The sequence below is a fragment of the Physeter macrocephalus genome, chromosome 20 (assembly GCF_002837175.3).
Source record: "Physeter macrocephalus isolate SW-GA chromosome 20, ASM283717v5, whole genome shotgun sequence".
Classification (NCBI taxonomy): Eukaryota; Metazoa; Chordata; class Mammalia; order Artiodactyla; family Physeteridae; genus Physeter; species Physeter macrocephalus.
Window position 1 is genome coordinate 96,306,861 of NC_041233.1, and position 26,441 is coordinate 96,333,301.

Sequence of the window (26,441 nt, forward strand, 5' to 3'; positions counted from 1 at the left end):
GTGCTGAAGGTTAATCCCTTGATACCTTAGGGTTCTGAACAGAACCTAGACTCAATTAGCCATTAACTATGTGGGTCACGAAGTAAAAATGTTTGAGACACATTACTCTAATTGCTTGGTAAAGGCTTCTACATACTGCATGTCCAATAAATCAGACCTGTTACCATATTGACCAGATTTTCTATTGCTTCCTAATTTTTTGATTGCTTAACCTACCAGTAACTAAAAATTATATCAACCTCTCCTCCTTTGATGGTGGAATTGTTGATTTCCTCCAGCTTTTCTGTCAGTCTGTGCTTTACATAGTTGTAGGGGTTTTTTTTAAGGTGCATAGAACAATTCTGTCCTCTTGGTGGAGGAACCATTTATCACTGCATAGAGAACATCTCCATCCCTAATAAAACTCCTTTGTCTAACTAATACAGCTACCACACCTAGTATATGGTTAGCTCAACTACATACACCACTTGTATTTTATTTTTTCAATTAATCAATTTAACTGTATGTCTGTGTGTGTGTGGTAAGGTCTACAAATTTAAACACATTCATAGATTCTTCTAACCATCACCACAATCAGAACATGCAACAAATCCATCACTGCAAAATACTCCCTTGTGCTATTCCTTTGTAATCATAACCTCGACCCCATCCCTCTTATCTCTGGCAACCACTAATCTTTTCTTCATCTCTACAGTGCGGTTTTATGTTTGAGAGAAAATCACATAAATAGTAGAACTGGCATTATTTCTTCTTTTTGGGGGGTAGAATTTGCCACTGAAACCATTTGGGCTAGGGAATTTTATTTTGGGAAGTTTTTAACAAGGATCCAAATTCTTCAACAGTTGTAGGATTATTCAGGTTATGTACTTCATTGTGAGTGAGGGGTTTTTTTGTTGTTTTTGTGTGTGTGTGTGAGTGAGTTTTATTAGTTTGAGGTTTTCAAGGAATTGGTCCATTTTACCTAAATTACTGAATGTATGTGCACTGAGTTATTCATAGTGTTTCCTCATTATCCTTTTAATGTCTGTTGTGGCTAGAGTGAAATTCCCTCTCTCAGTCCTGATATTGGTAATGTGTCTCCTCTTCTTTTTTTTTTTTCCTTTTTAGAACTTTCTATCAGTTTTATTGACCTTTTCAAAGAATGAGCTTTTGAGTTCATTGGTTTTCTCTAATTGTTTTTGTTTTCTATTGATTTATGCTCTTATCTTTATTCTTTCCTTCCTTCTGCTTCCTTTTAGTTTTCTTTACCCCTATTTGCTAGTTTCTTAAGGTGGAAGCTTAATTACTAATTTGAAACCCTTCTTCTACTGTAAGTATTTAATGCTCTAATTTTCCCTGTCAGTTATCAATTTAGCTGTACCCCATACATTTTGTATTTTCATTTCACTCAGTTCAAAATATTTTCTGAAATATTTTGAGACTTCTTCTCAAAATATTGAGACTTCCTCTTTGACTAATGGATTATTTAGTAGTGTGTTACTTAATTTCCAAGTGTTTGGAGACTTTCCTGTTATATTTCTGCTGTTGATTTCTAGTTTCATTCCATTTTAGTTAGAAAATGTATTCTATATAAATACAAATCTTTTAAATGTGTTAAGGTTTGTTTTATGATCCAGAATACAGTCTATTTTCATGAACATTCCATCTGCACCTGAAAAGAACGTGTATCTCCTGTTGTTAGGTGGAATGTTCTATAAAAGTCAATTAGTTTGCTGACAGTCCTGTTCCATTTCTTCTATCTTCTTACTGATTTTCTGTCTACTAGCTCTATTAATTACTGAGAGATGCTGAAGTCACCAACTCTACTTATGGATTTCTCTATTTCTCCTTTCAATTCTGTCAGTTCTTTTTAAAGTATATACACATTTAGGATTAGGTGTTCTTGGATATAATGGTTATCTTTATGTGTCAGCTTGGCTAGGCTATGGTACCCAGTCATTTGGTCAAACACTAACCTAGATGTTGCTATAAAGGTATTTTGTAGATGGGATTAACATTTACAATCAGTTGACTTTAGGTAAAGGAGCTGACCCTTGATAATGTGAGTAGGTCTCATCCAATCAGATGAAGGCCTTAAAGAGCAAAGACTGAGGTTGGCTGGAGAACAAGGAACTGTGACTCAAAACCATAATTAGAAACCCTGCCCAACTTTCCAGCCTGCTAGGCTGCCTACAGATTTCAGGCTTGCCAACCCCTACAACTGCATGAGCCAATACCTTAAAATAAACCTCTCTCTCCCTCTCTCATTATCTCTGTGTGTGTGTGTGCACATGTGTGTGTGTGCGCACATGTGTGTGTACACATATGTGCATGTATTGCTCTGGAGAACCCTGACTGATACATTGGTAAACTGACTCTTTTATCATCACGTAATCTCCTTCTTTATCCCTGCTAATATTCTTCCTCCAAAGTCTCCATTATCTGACATTAAAAGTAACAACTCCAGCTTTCTTTTGATTAATGTTTTCATGGTATACAGTTTTTATCTTTTTATTTTTAATCTACCTATATAATTATACCTATAGTGGATTTCTTGTGGACAGCATTTGGTTGGGTCATATTTTTACACCAATTCTAACAATTTCTGCCTTTAAATGGTATTTTTAGACCATTTACATTTAATATAACAATTGATATGTTTAGATTTAGGTCTACCATTAATTGGTTTATCTATTTATAAAAGTAAAAGATTGTAATACTGTCTGCTTTGTCCTCTTTTTTAATAAATAAATTCATTATTTTGTTTTTAAAAAACTGCAATACATATCACTCAACAAAAATTCAATTAAAAATTATTTGCAAAGGAAGAGAAACAAAGACTTTTAGAATGTCCATCTAGAAGAAGAAAACGTTACCTGGACCTGCAATTATCACAGCATTTTTCAGTTCCCATAATTCCCAAGGAGGCCTTTCGTAGCTGTTTGTCTTCAAAATGAGACAAGATGAGTCTACCCAAGAGAAAATTTTAAATTAAATAAAAGAACAAAAACATATATGTTAAATTCATTGTTGAAAATAATGAGGTGAAATCAACATTAATTGATTCAGCTGAGACCTCATTATTTGGCTTCAGTTTACTGAGGCACAAAGCAAGTTGCCTAAAAATTCAGCACATATGTAACACCAGCAAATATTTTTAAATACTTCTAATTACTTTGAAAAACTTTTTTCTTAAGAGTATTATCTATAAATCCTTGTTATTAACTGATATAAAGTAAATAATACTTACTGTCGCCTACACCTTCTGGAATAAAGATATTTTTCCATCTTTGCCATCATCTTTAATTTGTATAATCGAAACTTTTCATTGCATATTTCACTAAGGAGGCGCCTGTCAATTAAAAATACCACAGTACTATTAAAATTGTATTAGCAGTTTTATTTCATTTATTTATTCCTGTTTATTTTTCATAGCCTATAACATCCACATTGCTAACAAGATAAAGAACATTTCTATCATCTCAGAAAGTTATTGTGTCCCTTCCTAGTCAATGCCCCCATAAGAGGCAAGCATTTTTCTGATTTTTATGAAAATTACTTTTGAAAGAATTCTACCCATGTCCAAGCATCAATTTTTTAGCTACCTATGAAAAACTGTTAAAACCCTAAAGGTTCTTCATTTTGACTTATATGCTACTTGCTTTTTTGGCAATCTTTCTACTATACGTGAATTTTTACCTTTTCCCAGTAAAAGGTTATTCTTTAAGTTATTTTATATGAGAAACTAAAGACATCTAATCTATATAAGGAATACTGAAAAAGACTCATGATCTAAATATGAGCCTTCATCACTTTAGCTCTTCAGAGAACTTAGCCCTCTAAAAACTACCTCTTTGTATTATGGGGTATTATAGGACACCAATAAAGTATCAGAATTAAGTTCCTTCCTCAAACAATTCTAACCATTTTTTCCCCATAATACTGAATTTATATACACTTTTTAAATAACACTAAAGACGTGGGTTTTTTTTTAAGTTAATGCTGCTATACCTCATCCTGACTCTGTTCATTCTACTCTCCTGTGAAGAAATTCCATGACTATCGTATATCAGATAATGACAATCTTCCAAATAGTCTTTGCATATCTTTCCGAGAATAAAGAGAAATCTGAGTTGAATAGGTTTCAAATATTTCAAAAGAAAACAATAATTTATCCACAAGATCTAAGTGATAATACTGATCCTCATCACTCATGTCTCGACTATACAGCCTTCTAACTGATAAAAATACCTCTGTACAATTCTCAAGGATGACACCAACAGGGAATCCAGTTAAGTGAGTTCTGGAAAGTCTGGACATGCAAACGATCTCTTATTCAAAAACACTCTTATCATTTGACACCACCAACCACCATGCCTTTCCATGTAATTTTCCTAAAAAGTCTCCTCCAACAATTGACTCTAGTTCCTAGGTTAACCATCTAACCTCATTATTCCTAGCTCATGGGCTAATTAGTTCCCTTTTCTGCTCTGTTTTGTTTGTTTAGCTCACCTCTTTCTCCTCAGATAGAAGGAACAAAGGAAACAATGCCCACACTCTGGGAGCCAGATCTTCCCTTATGTTTGGTTCCCATGATCTACATTTAACTAATCTCATCAGTTTCAGTAACAAACTGAAGAAAATAAAGTAATAAGTCTCTAACAACAAATCAAATGAATATTTATTCTTCTTTTAGGACCATCAAAATAGTTAAAGTATAATATTCCACAGAATAAAAACAAGTTGAAAAAGAAGAAATATTCTAAAAACAATACCATAAATAGAAATCAGGTGGAGCCACTGGAAGATTTGTTAAACTGAGATTAATTTGCAAATTATTCCCTTTAAACAAAGATTACAGTAGCTATTGGCTTTGACTGTTTTTAAATAATGGCAGGTGCAGACACTGACACTTTGCCAATAAAAAATATAAAATTGCATATTTACACTGATGATTGGACAAGTTTCTTCTCTCAGTCACAGGATTCTAGCATAAGACAGACTAAAAATTTTGTGAATTACAGTAATCTTTTCATTTGAAAACCAGCTATTCCATTTATTCTAAAACTTTGTTTTTTCTAATAGAAGAGGTTTGTCACAAGGATGGCAGAGATCCGGGCCTCAATCCTTGCTGAAATTATTTTTAATGCTGATTAACCCTACAGTTTTATTTCCTTTAATATGGATGCAAAGAACAACCTGTCTGTACTAAACATTCAAGAGTGGATTTCCTGGCACCACTATTTGATTACTAATCACTGTAACTCCCTGTTAAATCTTAATGAGATAACCATTTAAAATATCTTTTGAGACTCAAATACACAGGAACTATATCTATTGATGAACCTGCCAAGCCACAATATAAAACTTGGGCTGTTAAGTCTTCAGCGTCTTTAACACAATGCACAAATAAAATCAGAACTGGTAGGAATCAACTTATCTTTGATGCAATCCCAAATTTAATTGTAGCATGCAGAGCTGTGTTCTATCCCAATTATTTTAAATTAGTTTATAAAAAGCTTCACATAGACACCAGTGTCAAAAGGAAAATAATAATTGTTCTGTTTAAGAAGATGGTTTATTGACTGTATGTTAAGAAACAAAAGTTAGTGACTACTCTTAAAAGAAGCTTAAAATTTATAGCAAACATTCTTACCTAATTAATCCCTATTCTTCTTTCATATCTCAAGTTAACCCATTACTTCCTCAAGGAAGCCTTATTTGACCTTTATAACTTGGTAAACACACACCCATAATATACTCACTACTTGATGCAATTTCCTTCATAGCACTTAACACAGTTTTAATTTTACACAAATTTGCATGATCCTTTTCAAAAAAACTTTTGGTTATTGAAATTTTCAAACACAAAAGAGCAGTAAAATGAACCCTATGTATCCACGGTTGTATGATTCTGCGATTAAGACCTGCCATTCCCATTATACAGTAAACTCTATAAAAACAGGTACTATATCTGCTTTTATTTACCATTGGATCCCCGGCACAAAGTATAATGCTTGGAACATAGTGAGTACTCCAAAAAAAAATTGTTGAGTAATAAATAAAAACAAAAACTGTATTAGATAAGCACTCTCATCATTTTAATAAGATGGGCTAACAGGTCCATCCAAGAGCTCAACTTATGTAGCTACATGGAGGTGCATTTTGAAAACACCTCATCTCGGCAGGCCCATCAGTTACCACGTATAGATTATTTTTCTTGAATTTTTTTTTCTTATGGATGAAAGAATAAAACTTTGCAAGATGAAGTTTTCCTTTCAATATCAATCTCACAGAACATAAGTGCCAACAAGATACCTGTTTAGTATTTAAGTGGAATGGTTTTCCTGTATCTAAACACTAAGTACAATATTTTTTCCATGGCAGTCAGTCAGTACAGGGCAACATGATCATTCACACACTGCCAAGGAGAGCTGGCATGCTCTCCTAGAACTAACAAAGGAAACAAAAATGGTAATTAGAGACAAACTGGGATTGGTAGAAGTCATTTAGAATAAGCACCATGGCTGCATGAGAAGAAAAAAATAAAAACAAAATAAATGGTATCTAAAGTAACTATGGCTGAAGACATATCAAAACTTGAGAGAACCTGAGGAGAAAAACAGCTCATCGATGAACAATATTAAAAAGTGTTCCATAAGATCTACGTTACATTCCCAGTATAGTGCTGTTTTAGTTAACTCTTCACACTAAATGAGGTATAGAAGAAATTAGGTCATCTCCTCTGGGTAGCAACACACCACAAAGTTCTTCTTAGACGTCTTCTGTTTTCTTTTGGTTTTAAATGCACTTATACATATTACTTTAAATTTTGAATGTTGTCTCAAATACTTTTCGAAGCTTATGTGGAAAGAAAGAACTCTGCAAGGGTGAAAGCAATAAATGTTTTTACCTATTTGTGTTAATGTCTCCTGGAGCCCAAAGTACATGACAAGAACTTTGAAGTCCATCACGGCCAGCTCTACCAATCTCCTGGTAATATGATTCCATTTCCTTAGGAGCACCGTAATGAATGACTTGGCGAATGTCAGCTTTATTAATGCCCATTCCAAAAGCTATGGTAGCTATTACACACTGAGAATAAAATAACAACATAGTTTGACAATCATTTAGCAGAACTAAAACCTTACATGTTTACCTTTTGGTAAGAATAATTAGTTCGTTAACTAATTAACTAAAGTCATGGCATGAAACTGAATTTAATATAATTTCAACCAATCGCTTATAGATTAAAAGTTTATCTGCCAAATCTACAGATTAAGGAATGGTAACCATAAAATAGGATTTGTTCCCTCTCTATTAAAAGAAGCAAATAAAGTGGTTTCTCTGAATGCATATGAGTACAAGACACAAAAGAGGCTCTTAAGCTATTTATTATATTAAATGAGCCTTTGGGATAGTATTATGAAGTTTCAAGACTGCATAGTATCTTAATATTTTCTAGCATTATTCTAAGGTAGAAGGAAGCTTCTCATTAAAGATGGTAGAATGAATCATGAATTTATCTCTGCATATTTAAAAGGATAAAATTGGTAGAATATCTAATATGAATGAGTATACCAAGATCAGATTTACATGACTAGGGGAAATCTTAGGGAAAAATTAGTGGTAAGCACCAAAAAAAACTACAAAAATTTTTTTTAAAGTATTAATAATAAGAATACAAAATACGTACAAGTAACTGTAAATATACTACATGCCTTACAGATAAAAAGCATTTATAGAGAATACATAAATACATAATATTTGAATATATATACTGAGCTAACCAAAATTATGGTAATAATATTGGAAGTGAAGGGGGAAGAAACTTCTGGATGGGGTGAGAAGGGCAGGAAGGGATGTGAAAGAGCTACACCTTCATCTTTCATAGTAGGGAAACAAGAGATAATGCCTAAATCTCATAAGCAAATAAGTAAATAAACTAAGTAGCAGCAGTATAAGCAAATTATTGCAAGATACAGTGGCAAACACCAAAAGACTAAGCTAAAAGAGCTGGGAGTAGGAAAAACAAGCGGGGAAAGAATGAGGGGCTGACGCTTTTCATTGTAAGCACTGGAGAACGATTTGGTTTGTTAAACTATGTGTGTGTATAACTGAAAAATATTAAAGTGCCATTTAAAAAAATGTGTTAAGATGCACCAAGAGTAGAAAAAAGAGAAAGGAAGGAAGGGAGGGAGGGAGGACAAATAAAGGGAAGTATGAGAAACATGAAAGAAAAATAAATAGAGGGATGGAAATAATATTAAGAAAAAGCTCTGAGTGAATAAAACTAGGCAGTTTTGCTGTATTTAAGAGTAAACAAGCAATATAATAATTCCAATTTTTCTTTTTTAAATGTTATTTTTTATTCAATTTTTTCCAGCTTTATTGAGATTTAATTGAAATATAACATTATGTAAGTTTAAAATATATAACATGATGATTTGATGTACGTATATATTGCGACATGACTGATTACCTCAGTAAGGTTACTTAACACCTCCATCACCTCACAAGATTACTGTGTATGTATCTGCGTCTGTGTGTATATGTGTGTTTGTATGATGAGAACTTTTAAGATCTAATTTTCATCATATGATACTGTTTTTAGATAAGATCAACCTATTCTGCAGACATGATTTTCAAAATATCCTTATAGACGCTCAGGTGTAAATGAAGATATTTTATCCAATAACTTATTCATAACCTCATTCCAGAAAGAGAAGGAATTCAGGCCATCTTGAAAAGGCAAATAAAATACAAAAGGACATAAAACTAAAAGTCAGGATTAAAAGAATGAATGGTCACAAACTCAAAATGCAAATCTATATCCAAATGTGGTTAGATTTGGTTATGAATAATAGGAAAGAAAAAAATCTTGTCTCCCTCATATCTTTGGGAGATATTTCTATCTAAATGAATAATTATTAGTAATACACCAAGATAGAAGAAACAACTGGTCAATTATTGGCTCGAAGATCGATTGTTAAGATTCAACAAGCAGCAGCTAATACATTTTATCTGATACTTTTCAAGCTCCAGATATAACAGAATAAACATGTAAGAATTTAAGAATTTGGATAAAATCTCTACTCCAGGCAGTTGTGATAGCTGTTCCTAACTTTGGAAAGAAGAGGAAGAAAGAGAACAGATGCCTTCAGGCAGGTATGCATTGCATCATGACAATGCACAGTGAACTGCATAGACAGAGATCTAGATACAGAGGAAACTGATGACCTATTTGACAGAAAACAGCAAAGCAGAAGTTAAGTTCTTCTCAGTTTGAGATGACTAGTCCAGGCTTATATTGACAGGGTGTGGAAATGATGTTGATAGTGTTGATTTAAACCTATCACATGGCTTGAATTTAAATCTTCCCAAATAATCTGTATGACACACACTGAAACAGGATTCCAGTCATTATATGAATCTCAGCTGTAACACTTCACAATAACTTCATCAATACCCTTCCTTTCTTCAGTTTTTCTCCTTCAGATCAATCCTACTTGGTGCTCCCAGTCTAATATTTCTATAATACTATTATCTTGCTCAAAAATATAGAGTAGTCTGTCACAGTGGTTTCCAAATTCTGTTCTGCAGAACTCTGAGGATTCTAAAATACCCCCAGGACTGACTTGGAGATAGGGAAGCTCTTGGACCCCTTCATCTGTCACATCAACTTCAACAAGAATGATTCTACTTTAATCTGTTTTACCTATTAGATAAAATTTCATTTAAATAAAGAATTCTACGGCTAAAGTAGTCTGGAAAACCTAGAGAAACTTCACACCAATCCCAGCTTGCCTCTTTGCAAGTTTTAAGACCCTCTACAACCTGGCCAAACAACCCATTCAACTCTTTTCCTACGAGTCTCCACCATTCCTCCCTGCCTTTTTACCTATACTTTGTGCCCTTCCTACTCCATACTCCCATTTTCTCCAACCATTGCAAACTACTCACAATTTCCTGAACCCAGTATGCTCTCTCATATCACAGTGCCTTTGCACATGCCAGTCCTTCTTCCTGGAATTCTATAACCCATTCCTTTTCCCTCATCACCTCCTGGCCTTGCATACTTGACAAACTGTTATTCACTTGTTCAGATTCTATTCAGATTGCTCCTTCCTGGGTGAACCAACTCCATTACACGACATAACTTAACAGCCAGCATTCCCTCCTCTGTGCACCTAAACACTATTCTATGTACAGGCTGCCATTTATACTAGCCTGCAATAGTTCTTACATATCTATCTCCCACATTATATACTGATTCTATCAGAGTGACTGCTTTATGCTCATCAGAAAGAAGGTATTCAAATGTATATGTATGAATAAATCACTTGGCTGTATACCTGAAATGTTTTTACATACCTTTTTGTTTTTCGATTTTTTAAACGGAAAATGAATATTTTTCACGATTAGAATTAAATTATGAAATTCAATTCCAACTTTAAAGAAATTTTTTAATTAATTTTTTTATTGGAGTATAGTTGATTTACAGTGTTGTGTTAGTTTCTGCTGTACAGCAAAGTGAGTCAGTTATACATATACGTATATCCACTCTTTTTTAGATTCTATTCCCATATAGGTCATTACAGAGTATGAACAGAGTTCCCTGTGCTACAGAGTAGGCTCTTATTAGTTATCTATTTTATATATAGTATGAAATTAACAATACTGAAAATCAACTATACCCTAATATAAAATAAAATTTAAATTAAAAAAATTTAAAACATTTTTAACTAAAAAAAAAATTTTTTTTTTAAAAAGTTGATTGTCCCTCCTGGAAAGAAAAGAAGAAGAAGAAGAAGGTATTCAATAAAGATCCTGTAAATAAATATTAGAGAAACATCTGTTTCCACTACGGGAAACAGACAGTAATGATGATCAATCTTCACACCTGAATTTCATCTCTCATGAACCTATGATGAACTTGTTTCCTTAAGGTAATACTCAGTCCTGCATGGTATGTTCCACAGGCTAACTTCAGTTTCTTAAGTTCAGCTGTAACTCGTTCTGTCATTCTTCTAGAAGGACAGTAGATGATAGCTGGACCTTCAAATTCCCAAGTAGAACTAAAGAAAAAGAAGAGCAAAAGGACAAACATATACATATAGGCTTCAGACCAGTTTGAGTTTTACCTAATTTAATTTTCCCTTTCTTTTTAAAATTTTAATTTAATTTCATTTTAATTTAGTTTTTAAACTTTAATTTTCCTTTTAGTAAAAAACTAAACGGAGAAAGCATATAAAAAACAATGACATATTTAACAAATACCTGAAACATTTTAGACACTCAAATGTGGAAATAAATTATATTACACACAAACACCTTTGACTTCACTTTTTTGTTCAAATTAAAACCAGTGACAAGTTTATTTACTGAAGTGGAAGCCTTGCTAAAAACCTATAAACTAATGGAAACGCAATTACCGTCCTTCGGAATTGCAAAGCACTAGATTAACAATTAGTCTTCATTTACATAAGAAATGTAATGGTTACATAGGAGAAGGAATAAAATTTATATTATTCTTATTCCCTCTTATGATCGTAAAATTGAATTTCTATATCTGTTTACTAAAAAAGCAAGAACTTTCATGCAATAGTAAAAGATCATTTTTATAGTTCAAGGAAGTATTTACTAGTATCTTGAGACTATATGACCATTATAGAAAATAACATCTGTTAGAAAGCCTGTTTTAGAAACCTGTGCTTACTTATTAAAAGTATAAATGATTTCCATAGAACATTTATTTAATTCCTCGACATATTCATTTACGTAAATACATTCATTTATGCTGACCTAACCAATATAAAAAGAATATACTATTTAGATTTAGGAAAAGTTATTTTATTTAATTTTTAATGTGCATAACCTGTGATACAATTTCAATTTTAGGAATCTATTTTACAAACACACACATCTGCCAAAAGATACATATACACAAATATTCACGACAAAACTATAATAGTGAAAATAATCTAAATGTTCATGATCATATACATTCATACTACAAAATGTGAAGTAAATATTTAAAAATTAAATGTATATAAAACCTTTAAGAAGGACTATGGTAAAAGTCACTGAAAACTTAGAGGGGAAAAATTAGACAGTAATTTTACTCTACAAGTCTTACTGAATAATCTACTCAAAGCAATTTTTGAGAGTGACCAAATGGACTTCCATGTCAAAAATTCATAGTAGATAACTCCATAGAGTGAAAAAAATGCAAATTATCTTTTTAATGTATAAGAATCTCATTTAAAAAACATTTTTCAAAGAAGGAAAAATTGTGCACCAAAATGTGAATATTGTAACATCCTAAACATTAAACATAATATATAGAAAGATAGCAGCAATACTTTATATAACAGGAGAAAATTGCAGAAAAAATTGACATACTATAGCAACCTAACAACAATAACAACAACAACTGGGAACGCATATTTGCACAGTACAAAGAACAGACACCTAAAACGCTAAATGCAAAAATATCAACAGTAATGATAACTGAGGAATGGGACTGGAAAAAAAATCTACGTACTCTTCAATTTACATGCATCTGTATTGTTCAAATGGATACAAACAATATGGATCACTTTTTACATTAAAAAAAGCAGAAGGGGCTTCCCTGGTGGCGCAGTGGTTGAGAGTCCGCCTGCCGATGCAGGGGACACGGGTTCGTGCCTAGGTTCGGGAGGATCCCACATGCCCGCGGAGCGGCTGGGCCCATGAGCCATGGCCGCTGAGCCTGCGCGTATGGAGCCTGTGCTCTGCAACGGGAGAGGCCACAACAGTGAGAGGCCCGTGTACTGTTAAAAAAAAAAAAAAAAAAAGCAGAAAATACAAAAATCTGCACTTATAGAGCAGAAAAATCAAAGCAGTAAAAATTCCTATTGATTACAGCAGTGAAATGGCTGGTAAAAGGACCTCGGTCCTTGTCTCCTTTGAAGAAAGAATTCAACAAAGAGACCAAGATTGTGAAGCAGATACAGCATTTATGAGAAGCAAAGTATATGCAGAAGAGCACACCGGCGAACTCACAGAGTTAGCTGCACCCAATATGGGTGGCTTAGATCATGTATATGGGGCAGTCTTCCAGGTTTTCCCTAGCCAGTCATCTTACTTGTGCCCATATTTGGCCTGACTCAGGTTCCTTCCTGGTCAGCTCGAAGGTTTCTGGGAAGTTGGCAGGACATATTATGGGCTGGTGTCTCTTCCCTCCTTTGGCCCCTCCCCTAGAGTTGTGTTATCCGGAATTCCTTAGGAGACAACTGAGGACCTTCTCTACACGTGTTGGGCTGAGAAATCCCCTTGACCACAAGAATGAGGAAACTGTGGTCTCAGGGCCCAATGCTCCTGCTTCCATCTTATCTCAAAGTGTCAGCAGAAGACTGGCTGCAGCTGCTCAGCCTGGGGCCCATCTATCGCCTACCTCAAATCCCGTCTGAGAGGTGTGGACCCCAAGGAATCTTTATTGGGAGGATGAAGGGGGAAGGTCCTTCTGTAGCTTCTTCAGGCTGGCATTGGGCTCGTGGACCCTACCTAACTGGTGCTGTGGAACTCTCACCCTGCCTTGTCAAGGGACCCCAGAAAGGCTTCCGCTGTTATCCCAGCAGGATCTGTTTCAGGGAGTGGCTAGAATCCCTGCATCACCATCATCTTGACATGGAATTGCTGCAAGCTGGAAGAAACAAACTTAACAAGCAGATTAAAAAGGCAGGGGCCAAGATCAGTAAAAGGATTATTGCAACTAGAGGCCCAAACAGGGGTAAGAACAAGGTTACACCTGGTAACACTCCTCTGATTACAGTCCAGATAGAGTCAGTGCTTGGGTATCCCTGTCCGAAGGAATGAAGCCATCTGGCATGGTCATATATTTTCTTGATGTCCTCTTCTACTAGCCCAGTGGTGTTGATGTGGGTACAACATGTCTTATTAATAACTGCAAATACCCCTCTCTGTTCAGCCAGAAGAAAGTCCAAGGCCAGTCTGTTATCCATCACTACATCAGCTGAGGAACTAACACACAACGAAACTTTGGAAAGTGCATTCCCTGTGGACCTACTCAGAGCTGACAAGGTTATCCAAAAGTCTGCGGAGCACTGCTTCATGGTAAGCAAAGCCTTCCCAAGGGGACGCCAACCCAATAGCAGCTCCAATCCCTGCCAAAATGAGGCCAAGTGCCCTTTTGCCCCAGGGGTGGGTGATGTTATGGATGGTAATACCTAGGTTCCTTTGATTACTCAGTTGGCCTAACGTACTCCGTCCTGTAAACAGAGCACTGTCTATACAAGGAAAGGCTACAGCTAATCCCGGGAAAGGGAAAGAGGGATTGGGGTTGTTCTGATGAGGCAATGGGTTTATGTCTAGACCACAAAGGAACAGATATCCAGAAGGGGCACATGCCTGACGCACTGTTGTAGAATTAAACCAATTCTCTAGAGAGCCTGCCAAAGAGGGGATCCCGTTACAGCTTGGGGAGGGAGGCCCACCATTATATGAGGGTGCATGAGGGGTGGGGACACTTCCGTAGGCCTTGGGTTGCGGGGGGGGCCTACAGTACACTCCAGACAATTGGTGTTTTTCCTGCCCAGTAAGTACATATCCCATCTGAGCTTTGTCCTTGTTTTTTAGTCTGATTGTATTTGTGGTGAGGGCACCAACGGGTGAGATTTCCACCTGTATGTCTTTGTCAGGGCAGGTGAGAACAATTAAATTGTGGAGTAACAGAAGCACTGATCAGATTCTGAAGGTTCCCCAGAGTGTTACTGCAAGTTTTCATGCTGGTTGCACAGGGGCAGTGGCAGCAAGACAAGCTAGTCTTATTGCAATTTAAAATAAGTGTGTGGCTCTCATCAGATCTATTGACGCGAGGGGTTAAGGTCTAAGCATGGAAGCTGCACTAGGGACGGAATACGAACTTTAAGAGTAGGGTTAGAAGGACCCTCAGTAAGGTAAGGTCGTCACTGCTAGGTGTAAAGATTAGCTTGTTTTTAACCCATAGGCATTGCTCTGAGGATGGGGATGACAGATCCAGCCCTGGGGTAGATTTTATCCCTGAGCTATAATTCTTGAGAGATTTACTATTGCATTGGATTCCCATTGCCCTGATGTGGATACCCAAAAGAGGGAGAGAAAAGTTAGGGTGATTGATAACTTCATAATGGCATCAATCAGAGTTTTAATTTCGGAAGCAACCAGATAGCAAGTAGCAAAGAAACATCGAAAGAAATCATATAGTAAACGAAAGCCCAATAGCAATTATGGAGTCCCAGTCTACCATCACTTATCTTGTTTCTGTCACCCGGAGAGTCCCAAAGGAAACAATGTCAAAGCAAGAGTTTACTTATCAATGCGGTTGTCATTGGCTCAGGAATCACCTTCTAGAAGGGGTATTTTAGGGTTTTGGGTAGGTTCACAGGAATAGCTGGGATATATGTCTTCGGGTTCCTGCAACATATCAGTGGAGGCACGTTTAATCCTGGACAGACGGGCCCAACTCGTGACTCCCTCGAGCTTAACTGCTGTAGGGGTGCTCAGCAGGACTTGTTAAGGACCCTTCCACTTTGGGAGTAGCTGGGCGCCAGGGGACTCATTCCTTCAGGTCTTTAAAAGCACCCAGTCCCCAGATTTACAATGGAGTTACTGGGGCTGTTATCAGGGAGAGCTGGGTTCTGTTTCCATGTTCTTTTATGGCCATTTGGACCTGGCCCAGGTTTATAATGTATTTAAGATGGGCCTGGTTTCTGGATCAGTTAGCATGTCCAGGGTGAGGAGTGGCCTTCCATGTGTCATTTCTTTTTTTTTTTTTTTTTTTTTTTTTGTGGTATGCGGGCCTCCCTCTGTTGTGGCCTCTCCCCGCTCCGCGGCATGCGGGATCCTCCCAGACCGGGGCGCGAACCCGGTTCCCCTGCATCGGCAGGCGGACGCGCAACCACTGCGCCACCAGGGAAGCCCTCCATGTGTCATTTCAAAGGGACTCAACTTAATAGCTGTTTTAGGGGCCACCCTGACCCTTAGGAGAGCTATTGGCAGCAGGTGGTACCACGGTTCTGGGGTTTCCTGACAGAGTTTGCCCATGGTTTTCTTTAGGGTATGATTAGCCTGTTCTACTTTTCATGAGGATGGAGGTCTCCAGGACGAATGCAGGTGGTATCTCATCCCTAAGGCCTGCGAGAGCTGTTGGGTAACCCTGCTTTGAATGAGGGTCCACTGTCACTCTGGAGGCGGCGGGGTAACCTGAACCTAGGAGTGATTTCTTTTATTGATAGAAGTGCTCTAGCCACTTTGGTTGCCTTTTCCGTCCTACTAGGGAAGGCCTCTGCCCATCCAGTGACAGTGTCTTTAAATACTAACAAATATTTGAAGCCTTGGAAAGAGGGCACCTGACTGAAACCCATTTGCCAGTCCTCTCCTGGGTAAGTCCCACGTCACTGGGCTGGGCTAACGAGGAGGAGGGGTGCGGCTTGAGGCTGCCTCCGGATGATGGGTGGTGCAGGGGGCGCAGGCTCAAGTAACCCTTCTTTCTGATTGTCTCTGGGAGCCCTTTCCTGTAAGAAGCTGGAAAACCACGGCAGACATGGCATCCCTCCCCACATGGAGGAATCATGTGGCCCTTTAATAATTTTCCATTGGTCAGAAAGAGGTATGAGCAATTTCTGATCTATGTGCCACCAGCCATCTATTCCCTTGGTTCCCCCGTGGTCTCATGGCCAGGTCTCTTCGGAAGTTGAGTATCTGGGTATAACGTTAGAAGGGGCAAGGGATGGGATCAATGCCATTTCTGTTGTGGGTATCAGGGCTGCTTTCTTGGCTTCCCGATCTGCCCTGTTGTTCCCTTGGGTAATTTGAGAAGTTCCCCTTTGGTGCCCGCAGCAGTGAATGAGTGCTACTTGTCTTGGTTTTTGAACCGCTTCTATGAGATATAGGCTCTCAATCCCATATTTTATAGGGGAATTTTCAGCATTCAAAAGTCCTCTTTCCTTCCAGATAGCTGTGTGGGCATGTGAAACAGGGAAGGCATATTTTGAGTCTGTGTATATATTTACAATTTTTCCTTCCCCTAGGGTTAAGGCTCAGGTGAGAACTATCAGTTCAGCCTTCTGGGCTGAAGTGTTGGGCGGCAAAGGTTTCACTTCTGTGACACCACGAACGCTCACGATAGCATACCCTGCCCTCCTGACCCCGTCCTTAATAAAGCTACTGCTGTCAGTAAACCATTCTTCCTCAGGGTTTTCTATGGCTTGACCTGTTAGATTAGGCCTAGAGGCATAGACCTGGTCAAGGGTTTCGAGGCAGGAATGTATTAGTTCTGGGCTGTCAGCAGGCATCCGTGTAGCTGGGTTGAGGGTGCAGCAAGTTTTAAGGTTACCTCTGGGGAGTCGAGGAACAAAGCCTGGTACTTAGTAAAGCAGCCTCCAGTTAGCCAATGGTGGCCTTTGATCTCCAGGATCCCTTGTACTCGATGGGAGGTCTGGACTTCCAGGGGCTGTCCAAAGGTAAGCTTCTTAGCTTCTTCCTATAAAGCAGAGGCAGCTACTACCCGAAGGCAGCCAGGCCAACTTCTAGTTGTTGAAAAAATAGCCTATAAGCTGAGGAACTTCTCCAGCTTCTGTATTAGGACCCCCAGGGCTGAACCCTGCTTTTCAGCCACATACAAGATGAATGGCTTTTTTCAACTGGGAAGACTCAGAGCAGGAGCTTTCGCGAGGGCCTGTCTGATGCTATTAAAAGTCTTTTCCTGTTCCCCGGTCCGGAGTAATGGTTCTATATCTGGGCCTTTCGTAGCTTCACACAGGGGCTTAGCCATTAGCCCACATCCGGGGATCCAGATTCTGCAAAATCCTGCGGTGCCCAAAACGGTACAGAGACGGGTTTTTTGTCTTTGGAGCACTTAGGCCTAATATAGCTTGTTTTCTGTCTGGAGATAGTTGTCTACTTCCAAGGTTTATAATGTATCCCAGGTATTTAACTGGTTGCTTTGAGATTTGTGCCTTTTTCTGGGGACCTTGTAACCCCGGGTCCCAGGGAAATTAAGAATTTCATTGGTGTTCTGATCTGAGGCCTCCATGGAGGGGCTACATGTTAATATATCAACGTCTACATACTGTAGAATAGCCCCTTCTTTTAGGTGTATTTCCCTGAGTTCCTTTCCTAGGGCCTGGGCGGACAAGTGTGGGCTGTCCCGAAGCCCCTGAGGCAGTACTGTCCAGGTGTATTGCATCTGGCCCAAGTGGGAGTTAGTCCGCTAGAAGGCAAACAGATATTGTGATGAGGGATGAACTGGGATGCAAAAGAAGGCATCCTTGAGGTTGAGCACAGTAAACCACTGAGCATCCTCAGGGACCTGGACTAATACGTTACAAGGATTGGCCATAAGGGGGTGTATACGAACCACAGCATCATTTACTGCTCTGAGGTCATGCACTATCCTATGTTCTCCATTTGGCTTAACAACTGGCAGAATAGGGGTGTTGCGTGGAGACTGACAGGGCACCAAGAGGCCATGTTTTAAGAAGTTATCTATGAGGAGTTGTAACCCTTTTTTTGCTTCCAATCTTATGGGGCACTGTCTCTTGTTAGGCTAAGCGGCTTCTGGCTTAAAGCTAATTTTTACAGGTTGGGTGTTTACGGCCCTCCCAGGGACTCCTTTGTCCCAAACTGGTTCACTGGTTGGAGAATATGGCTGGGAACAGGCCCTTGCTCTTCTTGTTGATCTGCCTTAGTCAGGGTCAAGATAAGGGGCTGCTTGGGGCCTCCTAACTGTAATATGGCCCCAAGGGAGCCCAGAAGGTCTCTCTCCAGTAGTGGCATAGGATACTGAGGGACAACCAAAAAGGCATGTGAGATCAAACACTGTTCAAATTGCCAAGTGAGAGCCCCAGTGAAGTAATGGGTGCGACGCTTTCCGTCGACACCAGTCACTGTGCAGCTTTTAGAGGAAAGGGGTCCAGTGTGAGAAATCAGGCCAGAGTATGTGGCTCTGATATCAGTTTAAAAATTGATCTTCTTACCTGCCACATCAAGAACGACCCAGGGCTCCTTGATGGAGACAGACATCTCATGGGGGAGAGCTGCCAGAATCCCAGGGCCACCTCAGTTGCCCAGCACGGCCATCTCAGGAGTGGGGGCCCCTCTTCCCTGTCGGGACCAAAGGCAGTCCCATCTCCAATGCCCAGTCTGCTTGCAGACTGGGCATGGCCTGGGGGGCTCCTCTGGCATTCACGGGCCCAGGGGCTGGTTGACTTGCATTTGAAGCATTCCTCCTTGTTGGTCTTACCTCCAGACTCATGGCTGAACCTTCTTGGCCCCTTTGGGTTGCCCTGAAGTTGCAAGGTAACTTCAACTTCAACGGTGTGTCTGACAGCAAAGGCTATCAGTTTAAATTGCTTGAGCCTTGGCCTGCCTCAACTCACGCTGAGTTCTTTCCTCCTCCTCAGTTTGATCTCGATTATTAAATACCCCAAAGGCTACCTCTAGGAGCTTGGGCATAGGGGTTTGTGGGCCTAATTGTCACTTTTGGAGTTTTCACCTAATATCAGGGGCAGACTGTCTGATAAAATGTTGTCCTAGCAGGGACTGACCCTCGGGAATGGAGGGGTCTATGTTAGTAAATTTTCTAAAACCCTCCACAAGCCGTCCCTGAAAGAAGGCTGGGTTTTCTTCTTTCTCTTGGGTCACTTCCATGACCTTTCCATAGTTAACTGGTTTTCTAATGCATTTTCTCATTCCTTCTAACAGGCATTGAACCACGTGGTTCCTGGCCCTCGTTCCCACCAGGGACTTATAATCCCAAGGGGGATCCTGATTTGGGACTGCGTCCCCACCCATATCATAAATGTTGGGTTGGTCCCTGGAGAGCTGGTCAGAGTGCCCCTGGGCTGCTGTCCAAATCCTTTGCTTCTTTCTCCTCATGGGTACAGCAGGTAGATAGTACTATTTGGACATCCTTCCAGGTTAAATCAAAGGCCAGGGTTAGGGCCTGAAATCCTTCAATAAACCTACTAGGGTCTTCAGAAAATTGGCCCAGCCTTTGTTTGCACTGGGCTAAATCGGTTAGGAAGAAGGGCACGTGTACTCTGATTGTGCCTTCGCCATTTGCCACTTGCCCAAGAGGGCATATTCTCCCTGATCCTCGGTGATAGGCAGTCCCACTATGGGTTACCCCCATGGGACTAGCTTTTGCATCCTGGGGTACCAGTGTGTATAGAGGGGCATAAGGAGGCGGGGTTTGCGATTGGCCAGGGGGATCCCGAGAAGCAGGGGTACTTGTAGGAGTAGGAGAGGCTCGGTTTCCCTCCTGAGAGTTTGGGGGAGTTAAATGAGGACCGTCTAGAATGTCGAGAGAATTCTCTTATTCTCCAGGCCTCTGATTACCGGAGCCGCATAGAGCAGGATTCTGGTAAAGGGACATGAAGGCCTGGACATAGGAAAACTCAGTCCATCTTCCCAACCTACGGCAATAAAGATGCAGTTGCAAGATGGTTTTATAATTTAGAGACCCATTTTGGGGCCATGTTTCTCCATCCCCCAACATATAAAGGCCAGGCAGTCTTATAGTAAAACTTAAGCTTTTCTTTCTTAGCCCGTCTAATTTTAAAAGCTTCCAGTTCTTAAGGACACATCCCAGAGGTGTTTCTTCTGGCTTAGAAGAGGATCCTCCCATGTTGAGCAACCTGCAACCAAGGACAAAGAGGCTCACCTAGGAATGGAATCCGGTGTCCTGGAAACATTTACCAGGAGGCTTTAATTTGGAAGGGGTCCAGAGTGTCCCCTAGATCCCCATCGACCCTGAATCAGACGTCTCTTGTTGAACTTAGTTCCTTGCGCAGAGAAAAATGTTGCAGTTGCCAGGGATTCCTTGGGGAGGATATTTTGATTATATAATCATTGTCCTATGATTATTTTTCTTACACTGGGGTGTATCCCCCGGGACCAGGACTCTAAAAGATTCAGAACACGGCTGCATGGACTCAAACAGCCCAAAAGGCTGGTGTGGAAGAGCACATGGGCGAACTCGCAGAGTGAGATGCACCCAATAGGGGTGGCTTAGATCACTTGCATGGGGGCAGTCTTCCAGGTTGTCTCTGGCCAATCATCTTGCTTTTGCCCATATCTGGCCTGACTCAGGGTCCTTCTTGGGGCATCACACGCATCTCTCAGTCTAGATGGATTCCAGCACAAAGGTTTCTGGGAGGTTGGCAGGACATATTATGGGCTGGCATCTCCTCCCTCCTTTGGCCCCTCCCCTAGAGTTGTGTCATCCCAAATTCCTTAGGGGATGACTGAGGACTTTCTCTGCACATGTGTCAGGCTGAGAAATCCCCTTGACCACAGAATGAGGAAATTGTGGTCTCAGGGCCCAATGCTCCTCCTGGCATCTTATCTCAAAGTGTCAGCAGGAGACTGGCTGCAGCTGCTCAGCCTGGAGCCCATCTATCTCCTACCTCACTATTACAAAAGGATTCATTACTTTGCCAAGAGGTTTACTAAAGACTATTATTTCCTCATAACAATTTCCTGAGGGGGAAGAAAAATCTATCATCATTTAACCATTAAATTAAATAGGTGAGAGGGGCTGATCTAATTTAAATGCACCATGCATATAGAAAACAAATAAGATCAGAGTTTAAGAAACATGTTAGTTCAATGAAGAGAAAAAATGTGAATACTGATAAACAAATGGCAGAATTAAATGAAAGGAAGAAAATGAAAATAAAAGGTAATACTTTGAAGTCTTAATTTACCCTCCATCTCAGTGCTCATTTAAGAGGTAAATTTCTATTTGCCCAAGATCTGCAGAGAGCATTCTGACTCTGAATGGTTCCCTGCTACCACAACTCTTCTTGGAGGATTGAAAATGGGTACAAAATCTTTCCAGATTTGCTTTTAGAAAAACCACTGTCACATTCAATATCAAAATCTTTGGATGGTCTTGGATGTTAGCCTAAGGACTCTGGCCTTTAGTCCACAGGAAAGGAACACCATGACCCAGGGATGTGCTTTCAGATGATAAATCTGAAAATCAGGGAGGCCTGAGGAGCAAGGATGTCTGTTAGGAGAGACTATAACAGTCTGAGCTAAAAAGTAATAAAAACCTCAGTTAGCAGAATTAACATGAAGATAGTGAGAAGAAATTATTTACATAAGATATCATAAGAGGACAATATAATCACAATGTCAGGGAAAAAAAAAGGAGAGGGTTAGGGGGAAATGCCATAGAGATTGAGAATACTATGGACTGAAAAGGATCAAACATTAGGAAAGTAAATAAGGATCTGACTGCGGATACTCTAACCTAAAATAAACAGCCTTCTTCAAGAGAAAGTTTTACCTTTAGGACAGAAAGAAAGTGAAGTATGATGCGTATTCACTTTGGAGAGATCCCTAGAGCAGGCAGAACACCCGGAGTCTATTCATTACATTCTTGCTTTAATCTGAATACAGGACAGTCAAGCCAAGGGTGAACTCTACATTTAAATTCATCCTAAAGGACCCCAAGAGTTACCATAGAGTTTCCTTACCTAGGGTCAATCTTCTTTTTACCCCTTTCTGAAAAGAAAAACACTAATGATATTCTTTAAAACCTATTTTCCTATATTTGTTTTCTGTTTATATTGGTAGGACAAACATTATTTCCATCTACTCTGACTTAAAAACACATTTCATAACACGAAAGTTATAAGCTTTTCACTGAGAAGACAAATCAGGGAATAAGGCTCAGGGAAGCTTTCTTAGCATACATATAAAATGCCTCCAAGCAAAATAAATAGGAAGAAGAGCTAGTGACAGTTTCTTCATCAGTAAAATGAAAATAATATGTAGCTTACTGAGCAGTTATAAGGATCAAACTAGATCACTTATATGAAGCACCTACGATAGTCCTTAGCACATGATATGGGCTCAAAAAGTATTTATTATTAAGATGACTTAAAATTCCTTAATACTCAAGTTAGTCATATAACTAGTGAACTAGACAGAATTCAGATAAAAGACTCATTTGTTTCTGTTGTTTGTCAATTATTAAGAGTGTATGTCCCCTTCAAGTAACAGTATGGAGTATAAAAATATTAGAAGAATTAGTTTCTACCTTCCTCAGTCACTGATTATATAACATCACACTTGACTTGAACCAAAGCTAAGCAGAATTTGAAATATGTTAAATATACATTAGAAGGAAATAACTTAGAAAAATAAAATACATTTTTTAAAAAGAAGAAAATAGTTACTAAAATTTATCAACCATGAAATTCTCACCTTGTCTTCTGGACAAGAAATTGCTTCAGGTCCTGAAGGATGTTTCCTGTTTTTCGTCCAACTTCTAAATACAAGTTTGGTCGATCAAAACCAGTACAGATAATGTGAGGATCCGTCAGTTTTAAGCAACGTACAATGTCTTCTCGGATTGAAGAACTTGCAGTAGCAGTCAGTGCAACAATTGGAACCTGAAATAAGTAAAAGTGATTTTTAACCAAGGGAAGAGTTCAATAATTCTCAACATCTACTGCCTCTTAGAAAGAGACTGGAAGACAATTACAGGAGGAACAGAGGAACAGGGTTAAAAATGCAACTTTAAAATTATTCTCTTTCAAATAAGAGAAGAACACTTCCTTCATACTTGTTTCTCAGCCTTCTGAGAAATCATTCAAATAAAACACTAAATTCGTAAGATTTCTAAATGCAATCTACCTTATTAAATTAAATCCATTTATTAACTATCTACCTCTCCATTTATTACTTTTACATTTATAATAGTGCTGGTACAAATAAGGGGTATGTTATGTCTTATTTTTCATTAATCTATCATTCACAAATTATAAACCCTTCATTCACTGAAAATCTACCTATACAAAGCCCAAGTCTTTTTTGTCTCATATTAAATATATTGGTCGATGGCTTTTCAGATCTATTGTAAAAGAAAAGCTCTCAGTGATCTGGATAACCTCTCACCAGTTTTAGTGGGTTAATCGTGGCATACTATATAAAAGAAAAAAGGAGAGAATGAAACATCTATTATCAACTGATTCCTTGAGCAACCGAGTCATGTTCTATCTTCAATCTAGCGAAGACTTCTTGACTGCGTTAGCAGCCAAAGCAGGAGGCACAGCAGGTACCAGGAAAAACATGAGTATGTGATCTTTCAGAAATTCTAAAGTGGGATAACAACACACCTCCCATGAAACTAGATTTAATATTTCTGTCACCATTATCATAGGGAGTTCTAATCAACTATGCTATTATTTCATAATCAGAAAAATTGTTCCTATATCATTAGCTGCTCGATATCCAAGATCACAACTTTCTTAATACTCTTTTTAGCTTATTACAAATACAGTAAATAATATCCTCATAACATAGCTCTTCAGATATAATACATCTACCTAACAAATCAGTTTAAGCAATTATCGTACATACATGAAAATTTAAGTGCAATTTGTAAAAAAGCAATTACAGAATTTGAAAAACAAGATACAATTTATTAAAAACTATTTTTACAATCAATATAGCTTTGCTGACTTAAAAATTATCTCAAAGCTCATGTAAAAAAATCAATTAAGTTTGGGAGTAATTTTTAAATGGGAAAAAATTATATCAAAATCAATGTGACGAGGTAATTGGCATTTTTGTATTCTCTATCCTTAAATTCTGTGAAATTATTTTTAAAATACCCCAAATTAACTTAATTGATTTTTGGCTTACAATCAGACTGTTCTCTGAATTTAGAGAGTGTCTGCCTAACAACTTATATATGAATATGCCAATTTATAAAGAAGTTAGTTTCTCTAATCAAGGCTTAATATATATGTATATACCTGCTTTATGTCTTTATAGCAAATAAAAATATCTATAGCAAATATATGGCTGAGAATAAGGAAAGTTTAAACACTGAAGTTCTTAGGACATGCATATTCTCACCCTCACAACAACAAAGAGTTCCATCAATGTCAGTGCGTTACTCAAACAATTTACAAATGCACTAAAAAATGCTTGTTGTTTAACTGCATACACACATAAAGACAGAAGTTTTCAGGATAGAGACTATAAGAAAAGAGGGCCTGGTTTGTTTCTAAGCAATATAATGTATGAGTGAACGAGCAATGCTTTTGTGAAAAGAAGGAAATAAGCACAAACCATAACCCTTTTTTTTTTTTTTTTTTTTTGTGGTATGCGGGCCTCCCTCTGTTGTGGCCTCTCCCATTGCGGAGCACAGGCTCCGGACGCGCAGGCCCAGCGGCCATGGCTCACGGGCCCAGCTGCTCCGCGGCATGTGGGATACTCCCAGACCGGGGCGCGAACCCAGTTCCCCTGCATCGGCAGGCAGACGCGCAACCACTGAGCCACCAGGGAAGCCCCCATAACACATTTTGAAGAAGTTAGTAGAAAAATCTGGCAAAAAGCAGCACAGTGGTGTAAAACTCTCGTTTAAAATCAATTGTCTGAGTTCAAAGCCTGCCTTTGCCACTAACTAGATGTGAGATTTTGAGCTGTTTATTTTTTTTACACATATATATTTTTGGCCACACCACATGGTTTGCAGGATCTTAGTTCCCTGACCAGGGATCGAACCCGTGCCCCCTTCAGTGGAAGCGCAGAGTCCTAACCAGTGGACTGCCAGGGAAGTCCCTTGAGCTGTTTATTTCACTCTCTAAACTTTGGTATCCTCATCTATAAGATGGTTGTAATAACAGCAACAACCTCATAAAGTCACTGCGAAGACCAAATGGGATAAAAGGTCTAGTGTCTAGTAAGCACTCAAGAAGTGTCAGCTATCACTGATATTACTGCAACAACTGAAAAGAATTCTACAAAAGAACTGCAGAGACATGGCCACTACTCCCAGACCTGCCACTGACTTTGGAAAGGGCTGACTTCTCTTGGCCTCAGTTTTTTCATCAAAATGTGAGATGGAGAGGGCTACAGGATGTTACCCTCTCTTCTAACTTAAAAATTCCCACTTTGCCACTAGGAACTCCTTATTCTAGTGACCTGCTAGAAGGAAAAATCATTATAAATTCCCTCCTTTGCCAACGTTCTAGAAAGTCACAGTTAAGAATGCTGCTTCCACAACTTAGAAAATAGAATAAAGTAATGGAATGTATTAAACTTAATGGAACAATATTTACTTTCACTTCAGAAATGAACAGAATATTCTCCCTTAGAATCTTTGGGCTTAAAAGTTATAAACTACACTGAAGTGTAAAAATAACACACAGGCTGGTTAGGAGAAAGGTGTCCATACAGCCTGGTTTGCTGGGATACTCTCAGTTTATCCTGTCATCACAGCAAAGTTATTAATAGCTTGCACCTTTTAATTTTCAAAAGCAAACTGGTGTGGGTGATAAATTACCCTATCACTCAGTTATATCAAGTTCTTAACTCAAGAAACTTGTTCTTTCAGTCGGCAAATCTTGGTTTCTTTGATAATAAGTACCAAGTTTTGTTAAAACAAGCAATGT

General features: G+C 38.6%; 1 protein-coding gene across 1 annotated transcript in view; it reads right to left on the reverse strand.

Annotated features, from left to right (window-relative positions):
- Positions 1–26,441, reverse strand: part of WRN (WRN RecQ like helicase) — a 127,628-nt gene that overhangs the window by 34,693 nt on the left and 66,494 nt on the right. Inside the window, exons 19-23 of the mRNA XM_055080921.1 lie at positions 23,242–23,429; positions 10,883–11,057; positions 6,893–7,074; positions 3,230–3,331; positions 2,856–2,948 (exon numbers count right to left, since the gene is read on the reverse strand). Coding sequence (XP_054936896.1) covers positions 2,856–2,948; positions 3,230–3,331; positions 6,893–7,074; positions 10,883–11,057; positions 23,242–23,429 — 740 coding nt within the window. The remainder of the gene's footprint in view (positions 1–2,855; positions 2,949–3,229; positions 3,332–6,892; positions 7,075–10,882; positions 11,058–23,241; positions 23,430–26,441) is intronic.